Source organism: Onychostruthus taczanowskii, unplaced genomic scaffold (assembly GCF_017590055.1).
Source record: "Onychostruthus taczanowskii isolate IOZ18803 unplaced genomic scaffold, ASM1759005v1 scaffold43, whole genome shotgun sequence".
Classification (NCBI taxonomy): Eukaryota; Metazoa; Chordata; class Aves; order Passeriformes; family Passeridae; genus Onychostruthus; species Onychostruthus taczanowskii.
Window position 1 is genome coordinate 957,789 of NW_024501792.1, and position 21,472 is coordinate 979,260.

The 21,472-nt window shown below is 56.6% G+C and overlaps 2 protein-coding genes across 2 annotated transcripts in view; one reads left to right on the forward strand and one right to left on the reverse strand.

Annotated features, from left to right (window-relative positions):
• Window positions 1-13,143, forward strand: part of CEP164 (centrosomal protein 164) — a 32,426-nt gene extending 19,283 nt beyond the window's left edge. Inside the window, exons 13-31 of the mRNA XM_041414043.1 lie at window positions 1,025-1,159; window positions 1,325-1,541; window positions 2,016-2,093; window positions 2,331-2,462; window positions 2,702-2,824; window positions 3,664-3,807; window positions 3,985-4,068; window positions 4,418-4,486; window positions 4,726-4,904; window positions 5,358-5,484; window positions 5,840-5,904; window positions 6,024-6,231; window positions 7,749-7,856; window positions 8,413-8,527; window positions 8,992-9,336; window positions 10,010-10,076; window positions 10,324-10,440; window positions 11,226-11,328; window positions 12,446-13,143. Coding sequence (XP_041269977.1) covers window positions 1,025-1,159; window positions 1,325-1,541; window positions 2,016-2,093; window positions 2,331-2,462; window positions 2,702-2,824; window positions 3,664-3,807; window positions 3,985-4,068; window positions 4,418-4,486; window positions 4,726-4,904; window positions 5,358-5,484; window positions 5,840-5,904; window positions 6,024-6,231; window positions 7,749-7,856; window positions 8,413-8,527; window positions 8,992-9,336; window positions 10,010-10,076; window positions 10,324-10,440; window positions 11,226-11,325 — 2,413 coding nt within the window. The 3' untranslated portion in view covers window positions 11,326-11,328; window positions 12,446-13,143. The remainder of the gene's footprint in view (window positions 1-1,024; window positions 1,160-1,324; window positions 1,542-2,015; window positions 2,094-2,330; window positions 2,463-2,701; window positions 2,825-3,663; window positions 3,808-3,984; window positions 4,069-4,417; window positions 4,487-4,725; window positions 4,905-5,357; window positions 5,485-5,839; window positions 5,905-6,023; window positions 6,232-7,748; window positions 7,857-8,412; window positions 8,528-8,991; window positions 9,337-10,009; window positions 10,077-10,323; window positions 10,441-11,225; window positions 11,329-12,445) is intronic.
• Window positions 13,144-19,796: 6,653 nt separating this feature from the next.
• DSCAML1 (DS cell adhesion molecule like 1) overlaps window positions 19,797-21,472 on the reverse strand; it is a 96,501-nt gene continuing 94,825 nt past the window's right edge. The window contains 2 exon segments of the mRNA XM_041413866.1: window positions 19,797-19,933; window positions 19,936-20,226. Of these exon segments, the coding sequence (XP_041269800.1) occupies window positions 19,797-19,933; window positions 19,936-20,226 (428 nt within the window).

A 21,472-nucleotide genomic window follows, 5' to 3' on the forward strand; every position in this document is an offset into this window, starting at 1 on the left:
ACAGCCTGGTGCTGCTGTAGCCACCACCTGGGAAGTGGTGCTGCTCTGCTGGGGCAAGGAGCAAGGTCAGGGCTCTCAGGGAGGAGGAGGAGGAGGAGGAAGGACAGGCATTGGCACAGACAGTTGTGCCTGTGAGGATCTGCAAACCCAGTGGAGCTCAGGAGAGGCAGGAGAGCGTCCTGCAGGGTGAGCTGTGCTCCCACACACACACAAACCCCTCCTGGGAGGAATTTCCAGCTCGGTGCTCGGAGCTCTCCCCCCTGGCAGCTGCTCAAACCCAGGGCTGAGTGGAGGGAGCAGGGCTGGAAATGGGAGCATTAGAGGAGATGAGCTTACCCCAGAGGAGCTGGCTGCAGCTCTGACAGGGGCTGGTTGACACAGGGCCTTCCAGACAAGGCTTCTAGCAGGGATGGCTGTGGGAAAGCAGGGTCTGAGAGCAGGGCAGGGGTGGAGCAGCACTGGGAGCTGTGTCTTTTCCCTGGGGGAATTCTTGTCTTGGGGTTTCTCTGTTATCTTCCTGGGCTTGATGCTTATGTTGTGAGCAGCCAGAAACAGCATCTTGACATGGAACATCGTGGGGATGCAGTCTGGGTGTGAAGGAAGATGCAGAAATGGCACCTGAAGGGGAAAAAAAAAGTGTAGCCGAAGGTATAATATGGAAATGTGGAGCTTCCAGATGTGCTAACACATCCAGGTACCTTGCTTGGGAGCCTGCATCCATTTAATGAGAGTGGATTTCACTTACCTGCAAAAAAAAGAACAAAAAAAAAAAAAACCAAAAAAAACCCCAAAAAAACCCCAAAAAACCAAAAGAAGTACCCTCTTGGGGTGGCTAGCAAGTTTTAAACCCACAGTGCTCAGGTTTGGTGCTGGGGCTGCTTCTCCTGTGCCAGCAGCAGGTCCTGCAGGTGTTGGGGAAGATGAATGTGCCACCAGTGAGATCCCCAGCTGGGCTGAAGCCCTTGGCAAGGGGACTGGGAGATATTGAACCTATTTTCTTTGTTGTTTTTTTTTTTTCTGTCAGCACCTCAGAAGAAGATTTAGCAAAATCTGAGCAGGAAGAGGAAGAGTTGCTTCTCAGAGAGGAAAAAGCCAAGAGACTGGAAAAGCTGCGAGCCCAAATGGCCTCAGAGGTGGAGGCAGAGGAGGAGAGGATGAGGTGAGAGGTTCTGCTGCCATCCCGGGGGTGTGCAGGGCTGGTCTGGGAGGGTTGGGCACATCCCCAGCACTGCTCAGAGGAGCTCTGAGCCTCCCTGCCCTGGCAGCAGCTCCCAGCCCCCTCGGTGCTGGATCCCATTTCTGGGCTCTGTTCCGAACCCACCAGGGCAGAGCAGGAGGCCACGCTGCAGAAGCTCAGGGAAGAGTGGCAGTGCCAGCAGCTGGTGGAGAAGGAGAGCCTGCAGAGGAAGCAGCAGCTTGCCCTGCAGGAAATGCAGCTGGCAGCAGAGGAGGCTCAGCAGAAGGAGATGAGCAAGCTGGAGCAGGAGAAGGAAGAGTTCCTGAGCCAGCTCAGGGGCAGGTTAGACAGCGAGAAGAAGAAGGTGAGATCTTTATTGCCAGCCTGAGGGCAGTGCCAGGTGTTGGGTAACTCACACCTGCAGTGTTCAGCTCTCTTAGGGCACCAGGGGCAGCTGCCAGGGCTGTTGGAGGCACAGGGGTGGGCAGGAGAAGATGAGGATCACTGTGTGTCTGCCCCAGCCCTGTTATCAGATCAGAACTAACCCCAGCCACTTCATCAGCTCCCAACACCTCTTTGGCTGCTGCTTCAGTCCTGAGGGACCTGGGGAGTCCTCAGAGGGGCAGTTCCAGTCCCTGCAGCCCAGCATGACTGGGATTCATGGAGATCCCCTGGGAGGGGAAGCACAGAGAGGCCAAAGCCACCTTGCAGTGATCCCGTTTTTAGGGAGGGTCACTGCTGTGCCTGCTGATGCTTTTGGGTAGAATTTAATTGCAAATGCACCTTGTCCCCACACGCAGAGGTTTCCCAAGCTTGTGTTTTGCTGGTGTTTCTGCAGGCAGCAGAGGAGCTGCAAGAGCAGTTTGCCAGTGAGCTCCAGCAGCTGAGGTGTGCAGCAGAGGAGAAGCACCGTGAGGTGGGGATGGTGTCCTCAGAATGGAAACTGTTGGTTTTTGTTTTTTCCCTCATGCTGTCGCCAAAGGTGGCCAGGGAGGGTGGTGTTAGTTTATTTTCCCCCTCCCTAGCTGTGGCTCTGCTCTGGCTCAGTGTCTGGCCCTGCTGCAGGCAGGGGTGGTGAGGCTGTGCCTGTGGAGGGCATGGGATGGATCCTGTGCAGAGGCTGAGCAGCCTCTGTGGGTGCCTTTCCTCACAGGCCATTTCCAGCCTGCAAGCCCAGCTGGCAGAGGCACAGAGCAGCCAGGAGGCCCAGCTACGTGAGGAGCTGCAGAGAGCAGATCAGAAAGTGCAGGAAAAAGCCCTGAAAGTGAAGGAGTACGAGCATGAGGTGAGTGGTGGTTTTGTGCTGAAGGTTCTTCACGCTCCCCTCAGATGTGGGGTGAGCTCTGGGTGCCCCATCCCCTGCCTTAGGGGGCAGGACATCCCTCAGCATCTCACCTCAGCGGGGTGAAGGCTTTGTGCTCCCCAGCACACAATCCCTGATCCCATCTGGCCCTGGGCTGGGTGCAAGGCTGATTTTAGGGAGGCTGCCATTCAGGGAAGCCTCTTTCCCTGGCACCCCTGCAGCTCAGCGAGCTGATGAGCGACAGACGGCGGGAGGTGGAGAAGGAGCACGAGAGGAGAATGGAGAGGATGAGAGAGGAGCACCGGGAGGCCCTGGCACGGATCCAGCAGCAGTACGAGGAGGAGGTACGGGTCAGGGGCTGGGTTCCACTGGGTGCTGTGTGTCCCTGCTGCGTGCTGGAGAGCCCTGTGTGTCTGTCCTGCATTGCTGGAGAGCCCTGTGCCTCCCAGAGGTGTTCCCTGTGTCTGTCCTGCATTTCTGGAGAGCCCTGTGCCTCCCAGAGGTGTCCCCTGTGTCCCTGCTGCATGCTGGAGGTCTCTGTGTCTCTCAGAGGCATTCCCTGTGTCCCTGTTGCACTGCTGGAGACCTCTGTGTCTCTCAGAGGTGTTCCCTGTGTCTGTGCTCTGTTGCTGGGGTCTCTGTGTCTCTCAGAGGTGTTCCCTGTGTCTGTCCTGCACTGTGGAGGTCCCTGTGCCTCTCAGAGGTGTTCTCTGTGTCTGTCCTGCACTGCTGGGGTCTCTGTGTCTCTCAGAGGTGTTTCCCTGTGTCTGTCCTGCACTGCTGGGGTCTCTGTGTCTCTCAGAGGTGTTTCCCTGTGCCTGTCCTGCACTGTGGAGGTCCCTGTGTCTCTCAGAGGTGTTCCCTGTGTCTGTCCTGCATTTTTGGAGATCTCTGTGTCTCTCAGAGGTGTCCCCTGTGTCTGTCCTGCGCTGTGGAGGTCCCTGTGTCTCTCAGAGGTGTTCCCTGTGTCTGTCCTGCGCTGTGGAGGTCCCTGTGTCTCTCAGAGGTGTTTCCCTGTGTCTGTGCTCTGTTGCTGGGGTCTCTGTGTCTCTCAGAGGTGTTCCCTGTGTCTGTCCTGCACTGTGGAGGTCCCTGTGCCTCTCAGAGGTGTCCCCTGTGTCTGTCCTGCACTGTGGAGGTCCCCGTGCCTCTCAGAGGTGTTTCCCTGTGCCCTGGCTGGCAGGAGCAGAGGCAGAGGTCGCAGCTGCTGGAGGGGCTGCGCTGCGAGGCCGCGCGGCTGCGGCAGCTCCACGACGCCGACGTGAAGGGGCTGCAGGCAGAGCTGGAGGGGAGGCTGACGGCCCTGCAGCAGAGGCACAGGGAGAAGGTGAGCAGCAGGCTGTGCCTCTGGCCCTGGGCACTCCTGAGGGGTGGCCTGGGGGCTCCCCACGCCGTCCCCCTGCCGCCCTGCCCGGACACGAGGGGCAGGTCACGCTTCCCATCCGGTGTTCTCCTGGTGAGGGGGGAGCCTGTGCCCTTCTCTTTAACTCAGCTCCCCGTGCAGGAAAGAAAGCTCCAGGATTCAGAGAACGAGCTGGAGATCCGCATGAAGAACATCCAGGCCAGATCAGAGCAGCTCCTGAGCCAGGTGAGTCCTCTGCTGGGCTCACAGAGCTTCCCTGACCCGTGCCAGTCCTGGGGCTGCTTCCTCACGGGGAGCTGCTCAGGAGAGCTCAGCCAGGGCTCCTGCTGCCGTCCCACTGAGAGGTAAAGCTTTGTCACCAGTCAGAGCAGGGCTGAGCATTCCTGGTGCTGGTGTTTGCTGTGCAAGTCCAAGCTCTGGGCTTGCTCAGCGCTTTGGGGGGCAGTGAGAGGGGTCGTGAAGCAAACCTGACAACTCTCCTCGTTTTGGAATGCTCTTGAGACTCAGGCCTGAGGTGCTGCTCAGCATCAGCAGTGTCCTGGCTGTGACAGTGCCCTGCCTTTCCCTGTGACAGGAGGAGTCCCTGCAGAGGAGGAGGCAGCTGCTGCTGGACGAGGACGGACGGATGCAGCTGGAAAGAGACGTACGGCCAGCTGGGCTCTGAGAGGGGCTGTGCTGCTCTGGGGCTGAGGGCAGCACCTCAGAACTGCTTTAGGAAAACAGAGTGCTGGGTGGTGGGTTAGTTCTGAGCTCCCCAAAGAGAACAGTCCTGTTCTCCCAGGATTGGTGTGTGGGTGTGTAGCTCTGGGACCCCGTGAGCTGTGTGCCCCTTGTTTGGCTCTTGGGGAAAAGGCTGTGAGGGACCTTCTGGTTTTCTCCTAGGAAGCTGCTCTGGCCTCTCAGCTGCGCCTGGAGGAGAGCAGGAAGGAGCACTCCAGCCTGCTGGAGTCCATCCGGGAGCTGCGCAGGACCCTGGAGGAGCTGCAGGACCAGAAGGCTGAGCTGGAGGCCCAGGTGGAGCTGCTGCAGAGCCGGAGCCAGAGGCTGCACAAACGCATCGGGTGCGTGTGAGAAATTTCCTCCGATGCCAAAGAATCCGCCCTGTGCCCCTGGCAAACCTCTCCAAGCTAACCTGGGCCTCTCCCCATCCTCTGAGCTCTGTGCTGGGCCATGTTCCTTCAGAATCCTGAGGTGCCCCTTGGGGACACAGAGTTCTGGATTTTTCATTAGCTCAGGCTGTGAATTTCAGTTTGCTCCTTCACCTCTGCAGGTCAGGGTTGTCTCCTCCACTCCTGTCTTGGGTGGTTAATGAGGTGCTGTGAGAGGGGCACTGAAATGCAAAGAGGTTTTCCTGAGGGGGCTGAGCTGCTCAGGAAGGGTGGGAAGCAGTTTCCCTGCCCAGCCCTGGTGTTGCCTTGCACACCCGTGGCCCTCTCCCTGCTGGAATCTGGAGCTCACTCTGGACACCTTGCAGGCTAATCAAGTGCCTCTGGTGTTGCTTTTTCCTGTGGCAGAGAGCTGGAGGAAGCAATCAGGAGCAAGCAGGAGGCTCTGAAAGAACTGGAGGCAGAAGAAAGTGTGGAATCTCCAAGAAAGAAAGCTGAGCTCTGTGTTGAAGACCTGAGAGAAGCTCCTCAAGCTGTGAGTAAAGCAGCCTGTGAAGGTGTTTGCCTTGTGAGATCTGAGGCTGAAACTCCCTTGAAAATCCCAGCATTTGTTCCTTCTGTGTGAAACCATTTCAGACGCAGAGATGGATTTCTCTTTGCTGGTGTGTTCAGTAGTATTTGCAGGTGTCTGTCTATTATTAGTGGGTGGAGAGGAGTGTGGGGTACTCAAATCAAAAGCAGGGATAGAAATGTCTTTGTTACCTTCAAGAGTCACATCAAGAGCAGCCCTGGTGCTGTGCAGTGCCGTGGTCTCGTCATTGGAGTCTTAGGTGGCTCTGACCTTCTGTTTCCCCCATAAACACTTAATTTTTGCATTGTGTCCCTCCCAGCACTCATCCAGAGAGCCTTCCCCAGCCTCTCAGAGCCCCGAGGAGAGCGACCTCCCGCTCGACCGGTGAGACCCCCGTGCCAGGAGAGCTCCTGCCCTGCTTCTGGCCCTGGGCGTGCACAGCCCACGCGTTTGGGCTGTGTGAGGCGTGCGGCAGCACGGGACAGCCCTGCCTTTCCCCACAGAGTGCAGAGCTACCTCTCGGCAGAGGGGCAGTCCCTGCGGAGCGCCAAGGAGTTCCTGCTGCGCCAGAGCCGCTCCCTGCGCCGGCGGCGCTCGGCGCTGCGGGCCGCCAGCCTGCAGTGGCGCCAGGAGCTGCGCAGGGCCCAGGGGAGCGTGCAGGATCCCCACAGCTCCCAGCTCCTGCAGGGAGTGCGCCACAGCCTGGAGGAGGTGAGCCCCGGGCGCTGCCCGAGCGTCACAGTGGGCGTCACGGTGCCCGCAGCCCTGGCGTCAGCTCTGCTGCTGCCGTGTCCTGTTGGGGTGGGCTTGGGGACCCTCTTGGGGTGGCTTGGGGACCCTCTTGGGGTGGCTTGGTGACCCTGTTGGTGTGGGCTTGGGGACCCTCTTGGTGCGGGCTTGGGGACCCTGTTGGGGTGGCTTGGGGACCCTGTTGGGGTGGGCTTGGGGACCCTCTTGGTGCAGACTTGGGGACTCTCTTGATGGGGGCTTGGGGACCCTGTTGGTGTGGGCTTGGGGACCCTCTTGGTGTGGGCTTGGTGTCCCTGTTGGTGTGGGCTTGGGGACCCTCTAGATGTGGCTTGGGGACCCTCTTGGGGCAGACTTGGGGACTCTCTTGATGGGGGCTTGGGGACCCTCTAGATGTGGCTTGGGGACCCTCTTGGGGCAGACTTGGGGACTCTCTTGATGGGGGCTTGGGGACCCTCTAGATGTGGCTTGGGGACCCTCTTGGGGCAGACTTGGGGACTCTCTTGATGGGGGCTTGGGGACCCTCTAGATGTGGCTTGGGGACCCTCTTGGGGCAGACTTGGGGACTCTCTTGATGGGGGCTTGGGGACCCTCTAGATGTGGCTTGGGGACCCTCTTGGGGCAGACTTGGGGACTCTCTTGATGGGGGCTTGGGGACCCTCTAGATGTGGCTTGGGGACCCTCTTGGGGCAGACTTGGGGACTCTCTTGATGGGGGCTTGGGGACCCTCTAGATGTGGCTTGGGGACCCTCTTGGGGCAGACTTGGGGACTCTCTTGATGGGGGCTTGGGGACCCTCTAGATGTGGCTTGGGGACCCTCTTGGGGCAGACTTGGGGACTCTCTTGATGGGGGCTTGGGGACCCTCTAGATGTGGCTTGGGGACCCTCTTGGGGCAGACTTGGGGACTCTCTTGATGGGGGCTTGGGGACCCTCTAGATGTGGCTTGGGGACCCTCTTGGGGCAGACTTGGGGACTCTCTTGATGGGGGCTTGGGGACCCTCTAGATGTGGCTTGGGGACCCTCTTGGGGCAGACTTGGGGACTCTCTTGATGGGGGCTTGGGGACCCTCTAGATGTGGCTTGGGGACCCTCTTGGGGCAGACTTGGGGACTCTCTTGATGGGGGCTTGGGGACCCTCTTGGTGTGGGCTTGGTGTCCCTGTTGGTGTGGCTTGGTGACCCTCTTGGTCTGGGCTTGGTGTCCCTCTTGGTGTGGGCTTGGTGACCCTGTTGGTGTGGGCTTGGTGTCCCTCTTGGAAGGGGGTCTGGAGGTGAAAGCTCCTTTCCCTTGGGCTGAACCTGCTTTGAGCCATGTGCTCACTGTGCACTCCCCACACCCTCGAGGCCTTGGGAGCGATTTCTCTCCTGTGCTGAGCAGGACGAGGTGATGACAGTCACCCCAACTGCTGACAGTGTTAGTTAGCATTATTTCCTGTCATTGCTGTTTAATTTCCCTCCTTGGCGTGGCTGCTGTCTGTGCAGGAGGCAAAGGAGCTGGACAAGATGAAGTCAGCCATGCAGAAAGGACAGGTGCTGCTGAAGAAGAAGGAGGAGAAGCTCAGCCAGCTGGAGTCCTCGCTGCTGGAGGAGGTAACCTCTCCTGGTGCTGGCAGCAGAGCTGGATTTTGGAACCACTTTCTGTGAGAGCACCAGAGGCTGCTGAGTGTGTGGCTGCAGGAGGCAGCTTGGAAAAGCTGCATGGATTGAGCCTGGAGAAACCAAGGGCAGGTTTTCATGTGAGCTGGGATGGAGCCTGCTCTCCTGACCAAGGCAAACCTTGGGGTCTTTGGCTCTGCCACGTGGCCTCGGGCAGGGCAGCAGCAGATGCAAGAGAACCAGACCTTTGATGGTCAGACTCTTGCCCTTGGCACAGGGACCCAGGCCTGCAGGAGCTGTGAGGTTATTTACAGCACAAACCATGCTTCACGTGCCTGCTGGCTCTGGCCTCTTGCACTTTGAGAGCCAGAGCAGTCTCTGGACATTCAGACTTTGCTGTCAGGGGCTGGAGACAAGTTTGCCTTCACTTGACCTGTGCCTGCCTGCAGCCCAGCTCTGTAGACAAGCTGCAGGCAGATTTCCAGTAGCTTTTGTGTTCCAGGGATGAGACAGCAGGTTTTACTGGCATTGTTTTCCTCCTCCTGAGCAGCTCTCAGATGAAGATACACTGAGGAGTTCTGCATACAAGAAGGTGGTGACGTTTGATCTGAGCACCTCTGAGGACACAAACAGCACATCCAGTGTCAATCTGGGCCAGCCTAGATGTGAGTGCCCAGCAGGGGAGCTCCAGGCCTGTTGTGCCTTTCCCTCTCACCTCTCTGGTGTCCCTGTGCTCAGCTGTGTCCAGTGCAGGTCTGGCACTGCTCTGTGAACCACACCTGATTGCAAAAACTTCTTTTCTGCATGGAGTGGCAGATAAGAGGGGTGGGATCTGTGAGTGAACCTGCCTTTTAAATCCCTGTGGATTATAAAATCTCTCTGGTTTCCCTCTGATCATGCAGATCTGTATTGCTGTTCTGCAGGGGTCTGGGCTTCCCCTTCCTCTCATCATGGCAGGAGAAGCTGCTGCCATTCCCTCTCTGCTGCTCCTGCTTTCTCCTGGGCTTTGGTTGCCTGGAGTTGTGCTGGGGCAGGAAGGGCAGGCAGGCAGGAGGGTTGGGCTGCTTGCACACAGGCTGCTCTAGTCAGGGCTTCTCTGTCATCCCTTTCTTCCCCTTCCTTCCTTCAGCTGACTTGAGAATGGATTTCTGGCCCGTGCTGCAGCAGGACAAGATCCAGCACCTGAGGGACTCTGTGCAGAGCATCAGCAGTGAGCTGAACGGGGTCCTGGGGCTCCTGGACTCCCTGAGCCAGCACCAGCCCCCTCTCCTCACCTCCACAGCCCCTCAGGGCATCCCTCTTCCCACCCATCCCTCCTTGGCAGGCCTGGGGGGGAGCAGCTCCCTGGGGAACCCCCCCAGGGTGTCCCCCCTGGAGCAGAGGGCCCGGAGCAGCAGGCCCAGCTCTGGTTACTCCATCTCAGGGCAGTCAGTGGACAACCTGCTGGCAGAGAAATGGCACAGGTATTTCCCAGGTGAGTCTCCTGGCCTCATTCCACCTGCCTTGCTGCCTGCAGCATCTGATTTTGGCTTCCAGTGCTGGGGAGGGTGGGTGCTGCTGCTGGGAAGGGGGATAAGGGGATAAGGGATGAGCAGCTCCCTCCAGAAGTGCAGCTGATCCTGTTTCCTGCTCTTTAATACCCAAGGGAGCAGCAAAGGAGGAGCCACCCTCTCCCCTGGGAGCCCCCTCCCCATGTCACCTCTGTTTCCTTGGTGTCCCTTGCAGGGACAGCATGCCCGAGGTGCAGCAGAGCAATCCCAGGCAGTTTGATCTGTGGATTTCTTAATCTGTGGATTTGGGGTCTGTGCCCCTTGCAGGGCAGTGTGCCTGTGCAGCACAGCAATCCCAGGCAGATTTTCCATGTGGATTTTGTGGGGTCTGTGTCCCTTGCAGGGCAGTGTGCCTGTGCTGCACAGCAGTCCCAGGCAGATTTTCCATGTGGATTTTGTGGGGTCTGTGTCCCTTGCAGGAACAGCATGCCTGAGATGCAGCAGAGCAATCCCAGGCAGTTTGATCTGTGGGTTTCTTTATCTGTGGATTTGGGGTCTGTGTCCCTTGCAGGAACAGCATGCCCGAGGTGCAGCAGAGCAGTCCCAGGCAGGTTTGCTCTGTGATTTGTGGGCTCTGTGTTCATGTCTGTTTTGCAGGTGGGCTCTCCTCACTCACTGGGACTCCTGTGCCTCTGGACAGCAAGCTGGGCTATGTCCCTGCAGAGTAAGGGCCTTTTTCCTTGAGTTGCTCTGTGCTGCTTTGTTTCTCTGCAGTGATGATTGGGCCACTTCTCACATAACAAGTAGATTACAATTTGATAACTTACTAAGGAGAAAAGGTGAACTACCAGTAGATATATTAGAGGAGGTGGTTTTTTCTTCAGCAGCCCATCACTTTCTCATCTCTGGGATAATTTCTTCCCAGACCTCTTTTTTTCCCCACTTACCCTCTCTCTCTCTCTCTGCCACAGTGAACAAATCAGGCACTTCCAGCATTCCAAGTTCAGTGAGCCAGAGACAAGGAATATTGAGGGGATGATTGAGAGCAACAAGAAATGGCTGAAAGGCTTCAAGAAGGATTCCAAAGTGTATCTTTTACCTGGGTCTGGTCTTTAATTGCATTCCTGCTTCCTGCAGAAGGTAGGAGGAGGGTGGCAGGAGGGGTGTGAAATGAAGAACTGAGCAGCAATTTCGAGGCCTTGGCCTCTGTTCCAGTGCCTGGTGCTGCAGGGGTGTTTAGCAGATGGAGCAGGAGTGATCTGAGTGCTGCTCCCTGAGCTGTACTCCACTGAGGAAGTTTCCCTTCCTTTCCCTGTGTTGTTATGCTCAGCTGTAGAGGAGCAGTTGGAGCAGGGCATGTGAGCATTTAAAAATATGGATTTAAACCGTGCAGAGTGGAGGATGGGTGGGCAAGAAGGGGCTCTGGCTTTGCAGGGCTGCTTCTGGTGCTGTGGATGGAGCCCTTGGCTGCTGAGCAGCCTGGGAGGAGGTGAGGAGGTGTGTGACTGAGCCCTGCTGGGGCAGGGAGGGCTGGGCTCCCCCCAGAGCTCTCTCCAGCTCTGTTTTGAGGGATCTGGTAGCTGGGATCCAGGGAGCAAGACCCCAGTGTGCAGGGAGCAGGGATGCTGCCAGGCTGGGTGGGCTCTGGGTGTCTCCTCAGTGTGCTCTGCTATCAGCAGCAAATCCCCTGGGCTCCGTGCTGCCCTGAGCGTGGTGAGCCTCTGAACTCCCCTAATCCCCCTCTAATTCCATTTGGCTGGGGTGCAGCAGGCTAAATGCAGCCTGTGTGCACTGGGCTGGCTCAGCACTGGTACCTGCCCTGCCTAGGCTAGTTCCTGCTGTGAGCCAGGCTTTTCCTTCACCCAGCTGCCAGAGCTCTCTCCCCACGGGCACAGAAGCCCCCAGGCAGCAGCCCCAGCCTCCTGCAGCTGGGGCTGGATGAAAACAGAGAGATCAAGGTGTACCACTACTGAAAGGTGGGGCTTTTCTCTGCAGGGAGGGTGGGCTGGGGGCCCGTGCAGTGTCCCCCATGAGGGGCTGGGTTTTGGGGATGCACCTCCACTGGGTGTGGGTGCCACGTCCTTGAAACTGGCTGAGAGTGGAGGAAGGAGGAAGAGAACTTCCCAGGCGGGTTCTCCTAATCCTGTAATGTGTCCAAATATACTTTATAGACTGTTTAATCCGGCGGTGACATATCAGGGCTTCCATAAATCAACATTTCCCTCATTAGCATTCCAAGGCAAGGCAGAGCTGTGAATCACAGAGGGCTGGGAGTAACTGGTCAAGGGGGAGGATGTGGATCCAGCTGAGGCTGTGCTGGAGGAGATGGCTCAGGAAAGGAGCCTGCCCCAATGCCCAGCCAGTGCCTGGTGGCAGGTGGGCAGTGTCAGGTGGGCTCTGGCACCTGGGAGCAGCAGAGTCTGGGGGTAAAATCAGGGAATGGCACATTCTGGGGAATGTTCTGCTTGTTTGGGGTGGAAGCAATAGGAACTGGGCCGAGAGTGGTGGATGTGGACGAGCCCTCCCTGCTCCTCTCACGCCAGGTGGGCAGAGCTGTGCAGCAAAGCAGCTGCTGCAGCTCTGTCCCCTGTGGTGGCAGCAGGAGCAGGGATGGTGGCAGGACACGGGGAGGGGCTGTGCAGGCACTGCTGAGCGGCTCCTGTGCGTGCTGGGACAGCCCCACCTGCATCTCCATGCCCTGGGGAGAGGGATCCAGCTCAGCAGCTGGGATCTCTTCCATGCACAGGGTGGGGAGCCCCTGCCATGAATCCTGGAGCCCAGAACTGCTGCTCCTGCTGCTGCTCTGCAGGGATCCCGGAGAGCAGGGGTGTGGGCAGGCTGCAGAGGGGCTGAGGAGTTGGGATGGGCAGCTCCTGGAGCTCACAGTGGCCCGTGGCTTCGCTCAGCAGGTGCCGGGCTGCTCCTCTGCAAAGGCCACAAGCAGAGGGTGCCCCAGCCCGCTGGGATGATGCACTGGGAGGGGTTCCACTCCACCCAGCAGGGAGGAGCCAGGCTTTCACGGGAACGTGCTGTTTGCTTGCCTCTGTCAGTATTTCCTCCGAGCTGACTCTAAATATTTGATGCTTTAAAAAGCTGCCGAGCCACTGGCCCGTTCCGGCTGCCGAGGACGCTGCACTTCAAGGGAGCCCATCTGTGAGAAACCATCTTCAAAGCCTTTCTCCTGAGACAGCTGCTGGGGGGAGGCTGTGAAGCTGCTGCCCCACACCCCCCGTGCTGGGAGAGCCCCTCGGGTGGGCAGGGGGGGAGCCCCCTGCTCTGCTCCCTGGGTGCAGTGTGCTGGCACACGCCCTCAGCCTGGCACGGGGATGTTTACATGCACATGAGAAATATATTTTTGATGAACATCATTTTTAAAACTCTGAAGAATGTATTTTTCCTTGCTGTTTTTCTAGAATTTTTGTAATTGCTCAGTAGCCTTATTCCTTCCTAGGAGAGGAGGGATCCAGACACGGGTATCCCCTCTGCTGTTGGATTGCACAAACCCCTTCCTGCAGGGATTTTGCTTTTAGTTTGCTGCACACTCCCAGGACACGTGGCAGTCCTTCCAGTCAGGGGTTTTAGAAGGGACCCCACAGTTGTGGTTGCTGTGGCCAAAGCCATATCACTGAGTCCATTCTGTGTTTTGGGAGAGCCATGCATTAATGATGCAGGGAAATGCCAGTTTTTTTAACAATAATTGGTTTGAAACATGCTCCTTTTTCCTGTTAAAACCCGGGATAGCAGCTGTATCTGGTTTTGTGTAAATTAAATCAACGTGAGCCTGTTTTGTATGATGCTGGTGGTTGTCACTCTGTTTTGTTGTAGCTGGGTATCCAGCTGTACTTACCTCTCACATCTCCCCTTGGCTCTGGGCTCTCTCATGTTTTGTCTTGTCAAGGTCATTTCTGGCAGTTCCCAAGACCACTTAAGCTCTCTGTGGCTTTGTTACCATTATTCCTTTAAGTATCTGGACGGGGTAGCAAGTGCAGAGGCAGAGAGAAGGAAGCTGAAAGCCAAAACTACCAAACAAAAACAAGGCGTCGCTCTGGCAGCCCGGGATCTGTTAAAGATGTCTCACTGCAGCTTGGCTCTGGCTGCTGGCTTCTCCTGGCTTTGGGAGCAGCCAGGAATTGCCCCAGCAGTGCTGGGTGCTGCTGGGATGACACTCTCACCAGGAGCTAGGGAGCCTTGGTTCTTCCCTTGCTCCCATCTCCTATGGGAGCTGGTGATGCACAGGGGGAGCAGGGGGTGCATCAGCTGCTTGTGCACAAGGTGGGGCTGATAGCCTCGTCCTCAAAAACAAAACAAACCACCACCAGGCTTTTTTTGCTGTGCCTGAGCTGCCCTGGTGTGTCTTTGCCCTCTGGAGAGCTGGCTCAGAGCTGCTGGAGGAGCTCCAGGCAGGCACTGCTGGGGACAAGTCTCCCACCCCGCTGCTGAGCACATCCCAAATCCCAGCTGGAGTGTGGGGTCCCCCTGGGTGGGCTCAGGTGGGTCCCCAGGGAGCAGGTTGGGCTGGGCTGTCTGTCCCTGCTCCTGGAGCAGAGGATTTGCCTTTCCTGGAATGCCAGCAGCGTGTGTTGGAGAAACTCTGCGATTAGAAGAGCAAAAGGGCAGGGCCTGATTACTTCAGCGGGCTGAGCAGGGCTGTAAGCTCATTAAGGGGCTTGGCCTCTGCCTGCCAAGGAGACACAGCTCAGTCCTGGCTGTGCAGGTCCTGGAGTGCTGCTCCCAGAGCTCCCGGGCACAGGGAGCCCTGCACAGCCCTGGCCATGCTGGGCACCCTGATGACAGCGCTGTTCTTCGTGGTGAGGGTGGTCACACAGGTGAGTCTGCCCCTGCGGTGCTGTTCTCACCTGCCTGGGCTGGGGGAGGAGGCACAGGAGCCATCCCAGCTCCTGCCTGCCCTGCTGGGATGGCTCCTGTGCCTCCCAAAGCAGCCCGGGCCGCGGGCTGGGAGCGCTCGGGGGTCACGCTGAGGGGCAGGGGAGGGCTGTGCTCTCTGCTGCTGAGTGTGGCTGAGCAGCTCTTTCTGCTCCTCTTCCTCTCCTGTCCTCTTCCCTGCTGGAAAACCTTCCCCGTGGGCAGCTGGGGACCAACCTGTTCCGTGAGGAGCCTCTGCCTTACCTGGTGTACCAGCCCCTGCCCTGGCAGGTCCAGTGCGTGTCCCAGAGCCGCCGCACCAGCCGGGACAGTGAGGTGAGGGACAGTGGCACTGCCAGGACAGCCAGGTGAGGCTGCTGGCACTGCCAGGACAGTGAGGGGAGGGACACTGACACTGCCAGGACAGCCAGGTGGGGTGAGGGACTCTGATACTGCCAGGACAGCGAGGTGAGGATGCTGGCACTGCCAGAACAGCCAGGTGAGGGACACTGGCAGTGCCAGGACAGTGAGGTGAGGCTGCTGGCACTGCCAGGACAGCCAGGTGGGGTGAGGGATGCAGGCACTGCCAGGACAGCTGGCTCAGGGGGTGGCAGTGCTGCTGCAGGGGCAGCCTGGGGGTTTAGGCAAGGGGGCAATGTACAGCCAGGAGGGCAGGGTAAACTGGAAAATGTTGGAGAGGTATCTGCAGACAAATTCAAGCTTGTTTTTAGAAAGGGAACTATCTCCTGGAAGACCTGGCAGCCCAGGAGCTGCAGGTTCATGGTGTGGGGCTGTCTCCTTGCTGGTTTGAACTGCAGATCCAGTGAGGATAGCCTGTGCCAAGATCCATCCATGGACTGCAGCATCTCACAGCTCTGAGTTTGGATGCAAAGCTATTTCCTGCCTCTCCTTGGAGGTCATTTCATAAATTCAGATTAATTAATCAGTGCTCTTTAAGGGAACCACAGTGAGATGTTCCAGTTTCCTAAAGGGAATGGAGAGTGGAAGGGTTCCTGGCTGGCCTTTAAAGGACTGCCCTCACTGCCTCTGCCTGGGATAGAGCTAATTTTATTTTATTTCTCTCCCTTTCTAGAGAGGCAGGAACTCCCGGCACAACAGCATCTACTCGCTTTCTGGAGAGAAAGGTGAGTGTGGAACAGGCAGGGAGGCAGGAAAAAAAACCCCAGTCAACACAAGCAATGGGTGGAACTCATGGCTGGGACTGTGGATGCAGCAGGAGAGCAGGCATTGCAGTACCTGCATCCTCCTTGGCCTCTTTCTCCTTCCACAGCTCTGCCTGTGATGTTACTGAGGGCTATTTGATGATGAGATATTTGTTAGTCTGTGCAGCCTCAGCCAGTGAAGGTCCCAGTGCTGCAGGGCTGAATTTATAACCCCTCACATGTGTCTATGCAGCCCTTCCCAGGAAACCTGCCCCACTGCTTCAGCTGGGGTCATGAAACAGCCCCCTTCTCCTTGTCCTGAGAAAACCACCTGGCCTTCTCCCCCTCCTCTCTCTGGGCTTGTCTCGAGGCTCTGCAGGGCTCAGCAAAGAGGATTTGAGCCGTTCTATTCCTGGATAAACGCTCGTGGGGGCTGGGGGTGCTCCCCCTCCTCATGGCCTGGGGGTTCACTGCAAACAGGGGCAGGTCTGGGGGTGCCAGGGCAGAGCTGAGAGCCAGGGCTCACCCAGTCAGCAGTGCCCGTCCTCAGCCTCTGCCCTGGGCAGCATTCCCAGCTGGCAGCATCTCCTTGAGCAGGGCAGGGGGGAGCCCACTCCCTCCTTTTATTTATCCTTTTACTCCGCAGTTTCTTTCAGGGAAAGGAAATGGGTTCAGGTGGCAGCGGTGAGTTTATCCAGCAGCATCTGGCCCCAGGGTTGCTGATGGCTGCTCGGGGGGTGCTTAGCAGTGACACGCTGGCTTAGAGGAGCACCGCTGAGTGGCTTTGATGCAGTTCCTGTTGAATTTCACAATACTTCCCTAATGCCACATTAAGCGGGAGTGGGGAGGGCTCCCATTTGTCAGCGTGAGAGCTTTATTGCTGCGCGGGGCCGGGCTTCCTTCTAATCTTATTTGTGTGTTCGAAAGTAAGTGAGCATCATGCGTGCTGATTAAACGTGGGGAAGCTGCTGCCTTCGGGGAGTGGAGCTGGGTAAAGAGAGGTCTTAGCAGTGCCAGGGAGGCTGGGCTTTGCTCTGCCTCCAGTTCCCTGCTCCTTCTGCCCTCTGATGTCCCTGTGGGCCGGCGGAGCTGTGGGTTCATGCCATGAGCTCTGCAGCAAGGACAGCTGTCCTGTCTCTGAGAATGGGGGGCCACTGACCCCACGGGAGCCTGTTCAGGGCTGCTGGCACGGCTCTGTCTGTGCTCACTGTGATGCTGTTTGTCCCCCAGGTGACGTGACCCCTGATGCCAGCAAGGAGAGCAAGGTCCCCGACCCATCTGAGAGGGCAGCCATCACCATCCAGACCCACTTCAGGAGGTACCAGCAGCAGAAGCAGGAGAAGAAGTAGCCACAGCAGCCACCTGTGGCCCGCACTGTCCCTCCTGCTTGTCTGTTCTGTACCCCAGAGACATTTGGGGCCGTGCTGACTGTGAACCTGCCCCCATACGTAGCTCCTGGTGCAGGTGTAGGTTCTCTGCCCTCGTGTTGGTGCTCACAGGGACTTCTCTGTCCTGCCCAGCCCTTCCCCAGACAGCATCACCCCGTGGGCCAGCTCACAGCTGCTGAGGGGCTGCTGGGGACAGGCCACAGGTGTGACAGCACATTTGGGAGCCTTGGCCAGCCCTGGAGTGATGCCGTGAGCCCCAGCAGCTGCGTGGGTGGGAGGGGGTCCTGCACAGCAGAGTCTGCTGTGCAGGCTGGTCACTGCCCAGCTGGGGTTTGTTTCACCCCAAGAACCCTCCCCTGTGCCTCCACCTCCTCCGCTCTGCCTCTGGAGCAGGGTGAACAGTTGCCTTTGTCCCCTGGAGGCCAGGAGGGGACAGGTGAGCTGGGAGCTGCTCTTACCTTGGGGAGAGCTGGTCGGGGTGTCCTGCTTCCAGAGCAGCACTGGGTGGGATCTGTCCTGAGGGAGACGCCTCTTTCCTTCCCCAGACAGCCCCCTGGCAATGCTTGGAGCCCACCCAGCCCCCTGGCTGCTCCTCTGCTTCATTCCTGAGCCTGATGGCTTCTTGTTTGCTGCTGGAAGGCAGAGCTGGGCTGGCATGGCCTAGGGGGGCTGTTCTTCTTCACATCCCGCTGTGGTGAAGGGCAGGGGGCTCCCTGGGGGCAGGGGGGTGGTGGGGGCTCCTGGGGACTGCTGGAAACTCAAACTGTGCAGGGCCAGGGCTTGTGCCTGCTGGGGAAGGGAAGGGGGGAATCCTTGCTGAGATGTAGGAGGAAATCTGTACTAGCCAGTTCTAATAAAGTTGTATTAATCTCTGTTAATCTGTTCCTCTTTTTATCTTGCTAATCTGCTTACTCTCACAGCTGAACACGCTTGCCTTTTCTTCTATTTTTAAATCTCTTTTCCCCTTCTATTTCTATTCTAAGCCTGGGGTTGGTATTTTGGAGGTGCTGCCTGGCTGTGACCCTGGTTTAAGGGCTGGGTTTCTTTAAAACCTGTATTATGTAATGGTTTATAAATGTTATGTGCTCTGATGCCTCCCCACCAGCCTGGCTGGGAAGGGTGCCCCTCTCCACATGGGATCTTCCTTGACAGAGGTTGGCTCTGAGTGGTACCTGAATAATGGCCAAAAATGATAAAAAATGGGCACAAGAAATTGTCTTAGCAGCTTGTTTCTCAAGCCCCAGAGGTGAACAGCTGCCAGGCTCTGGCCAAGGCACTTCCAGCTCTGCAGGATTCCAGGAGTTACCTTAGTTAGGAAGAACCAGATGGCAAAGGAGGATCTGCTGGCCAGTGTGCCAGCAGGCTGGGAAGGGCACTGCAGAGCTGCAGTAACATCACTGCATTTGCATGTCATTTTAATTTGGGTACTCCAATTAAAAAAAAAAAAATCAAGGAGAGAGAGAGGTTGAAAAAATGACCTCTGCAGTGCTTGATTATAGCTGATGAATTAAACCCTGTCAAGAGAAAAAAAAAAAGAATGGTACAAATCTGTGTGTAGATACTTGAACTGCTTTGGGCTAAGATAGGAAATGGATCTGTTTGTAAGGAAAGAGCTGGAAGCAGTTGGTAGCAACATGGAGGGGAAAGTAATGAAAACTTGAGCTCATAAATTACAGGAAAAAAGGAAATGAAGGTGCAGTTAGTTAACCACACCTCAGACAGCACCAGAAGCTCCTTAGAAAGGGGAAGTTCTAGTTTGGGTAACTAAAACAAGAGTTAATAATGGCCTGAGCTGTTTTTTGCCTTTGGAGCAGGTAAGGAGGGCTAGCAGCTTTCACAACCTTGCATGAAAGGGGGGAAGTAGCATCAGCATTTCTTTGGTCTGATATTGGTGGGGCTGGTGGTGAAAAATAAAGGGAAAATAAGAACAAATTACAGGTTGAGGTGGTGATGGGTCTCACCATGGTTCTCTGTGCTGTCCCATGTCCTGGGGCGCCTGTGCTGCCCTGAGGCATGATTCACCAGGATTCAGAGAGGCAGAGACACCAGGGGCAGGGCTCTGTGCTGGACTCCCCGGGCTCCAGGCTGGGCTGGATCCACCACGCCGTGTTCCAGCGTGACCAAGGACAGCGGTGCTCCTTCTCCTGCTGCCAGCTGGGGCTGGGACACTTCCCAGGGAACAAGACCCTGCCTGGAGGAGCTGCTGGATGCTGGATCCCGTGCTGGAGCCACGCTGCACTTACCGTGAGCTGCCAGAGCTGTGCTGTGGCTCCCGAGGGTTGGGCAGCCATTCACCCCTCTGGACGAGCTGGACCAGGATTCCTGTTTGGCACCATGCTTTGTCCTGGGCTGGAGCTGGACTTGGTACTGCTCTCTCAGTGCTGTGGCACACTCTGGTCTGTCCTGCTCCATGGAACCATTCCCAGGACACTGCTCCAGCTCCTGACCCTCCTGCTGCCTCACAGCTCTGCAGGTGGCTAATTGCCTTATTATTCTTTAATATTCAACCCCTTGTCTTTGTATTTCTGTACTTTGGCTGCCCTGGGCTGTCCCTCTCCATCCTCCTGCCCTGTCCTGCCTAATTCCCTGCTCACTTCACAAACGCCCCGCGTATAAACATAACCTTTATTGCACACAGCGCTGGGTTTTTTTTCATAGAAAAAGGTATTAACACATAAGCATTTGCAAATTGAAGCAACTCCTGCTGTTTTCAGAACAGTAAAATAGCATGCAATGTCTCGGAGACGTTCCTTTTTTAAAACCACCGACAAGATCAGGGAGAGAAAAAAAAAAAAAAAAAAGTCGCTGAGTCTTTCCTTGTGCCCCTTTCAAAATGATGTGAAATATATATATATGTTTACATATATATTATATTTTTAAATCTGTAACATCAAATTCTTTGTGCCCTGGTTTCTTTTTCTGTTCGGAGAAGAAGAAAATAGCTTCATTTATACAAAAGAGTCCGTTATGTACAAGTTTGTTAATTAAATATAAACGGCGCGGGGAAACGAGCAGCATCCGGCGGCGGCCCTACACCAGCGTGTAGGACTTGGAGTAGGCTCCGGCACCCTGTTTTTGAGACCTGCCTACCCCCGACGTGCTCATCTCCAGCAGTGAGTCCCTGGAGCCCCCCACTTTGGAGTGCGTGGGCACCCGCGCCTCTGCGGCGGCGGCGGCGGCGGCCACGCGGCGCTGGCGGCGGGCGCGGGTGCGGGGCCGGCCGGGCCGGGCATGGGGAGAGTCCTCTGAGGTAAGGTGGTTGCGGAGGAGGCCGGGGGAGGCAGCCCCAGGGGCTTGGCGCCGGGCTCCAGCGTCATGTGCCGGGCCTGCGCGTGGTACGCCCGGGCCAGGTTGCGGATGGAGGCTTCCCGCGGCGGCACCACCGGGCACGGCTCGTGCGCGTCGGGCTTGCGGAAGAAGGCCTCCGACTTGACGTACAGCGGGAGGTTGCAGTAGTCACCTGCCGAGGGAAGAGCAGGCAGGTAAGGCTCTGCCGGGACCCTGTTGCCTCCCTCCCTCTGGCCACGTTGGTGTTGGGCTATGGAGAACCTGTGCTGTGGAGAATGCGTTGGGCTACAGAGAACACATTGGGCTACGGAGAACATGATGGGCTATGGAGAACACGTTGGGCTATGGAGAATGAGTTGGGCTATGGAGAACCTGTTCTGTGGAGAACGCGTTGGGCTACAGAGAACATATTGGGCTACGGAGAACATGATGGGCTATGGAGAATGAGTTTGGCTATGGAGAATGAGTTGGGCTATAGAGAACACGTTGGGATATGGAGAATGAGTTGGGCTATGGAGAATGAGTTGGGCTACGGAGAATCTGTTCTGTGGAGAACGCGTTGGGCTACGGAGAACATATTGGGCTACGGAGAACATGATGGGCTATGGAGACCACGCTGGGCTATGGAGAACATGTTGGGCTATGGAGAATGAGTTGGGCTATAGAGAACCTGTTCTATGGAGAACATATTGGGCTACAGAGAACATGTTGGGCTATGGAGAATGCGTTGGGCTACAGAGAACATGTTGGGCTATGGAGAACATGCTGGACCATGGAAAATGAGTTGGGCAACAGAGAACATGTTGGGCTATGGGGAAAACATTGGGCTATGGAGAATGACTTGGGCTATGGAGAACCTGTGCTACAGAGAATGCGTTGGGCTACAGAGAATGTTCTATCAAGAACATGTGCTACAGAGAACGTGTTGGGCTATGGAGAACCTGTGCTACAGAGAATGCGTTGGGCTACAGAGAATGTTCTATCGAGAACATGTGCTACAGAGAATATGTTTGCTCATGGAGAACCTGTGCTACAGAGAATGCATTGGGCTACAGAGAACGTGTTTGCTCATGGAGAACCTGTGCTACGGAGAATGCATTGGGCTACAGAGAACGTGTTCTTCTATTAAGAATGAGTAGTGTTACACAGAACAGGTCCTGCAGTAGAGGGAGAACATGTTGTGCCGTAGAGAACGCGCTGTGCTATAAAGAATGTGTCACATAATCATCCCAAAATTGTCCCACTCCACGCAGCGCCTGGGATGCATCAAGCTCTAGCGTTCAGCGCTGTACACAGTGTCCTGTAAAGCATCGTGATGCAATAGTGTTAATTATAACGCTAAATGCACAGTGATAAATGTTACAATGTGATGTAATGCTGAATGTACAGTGTAATACAGTATAATAATAATAATAACA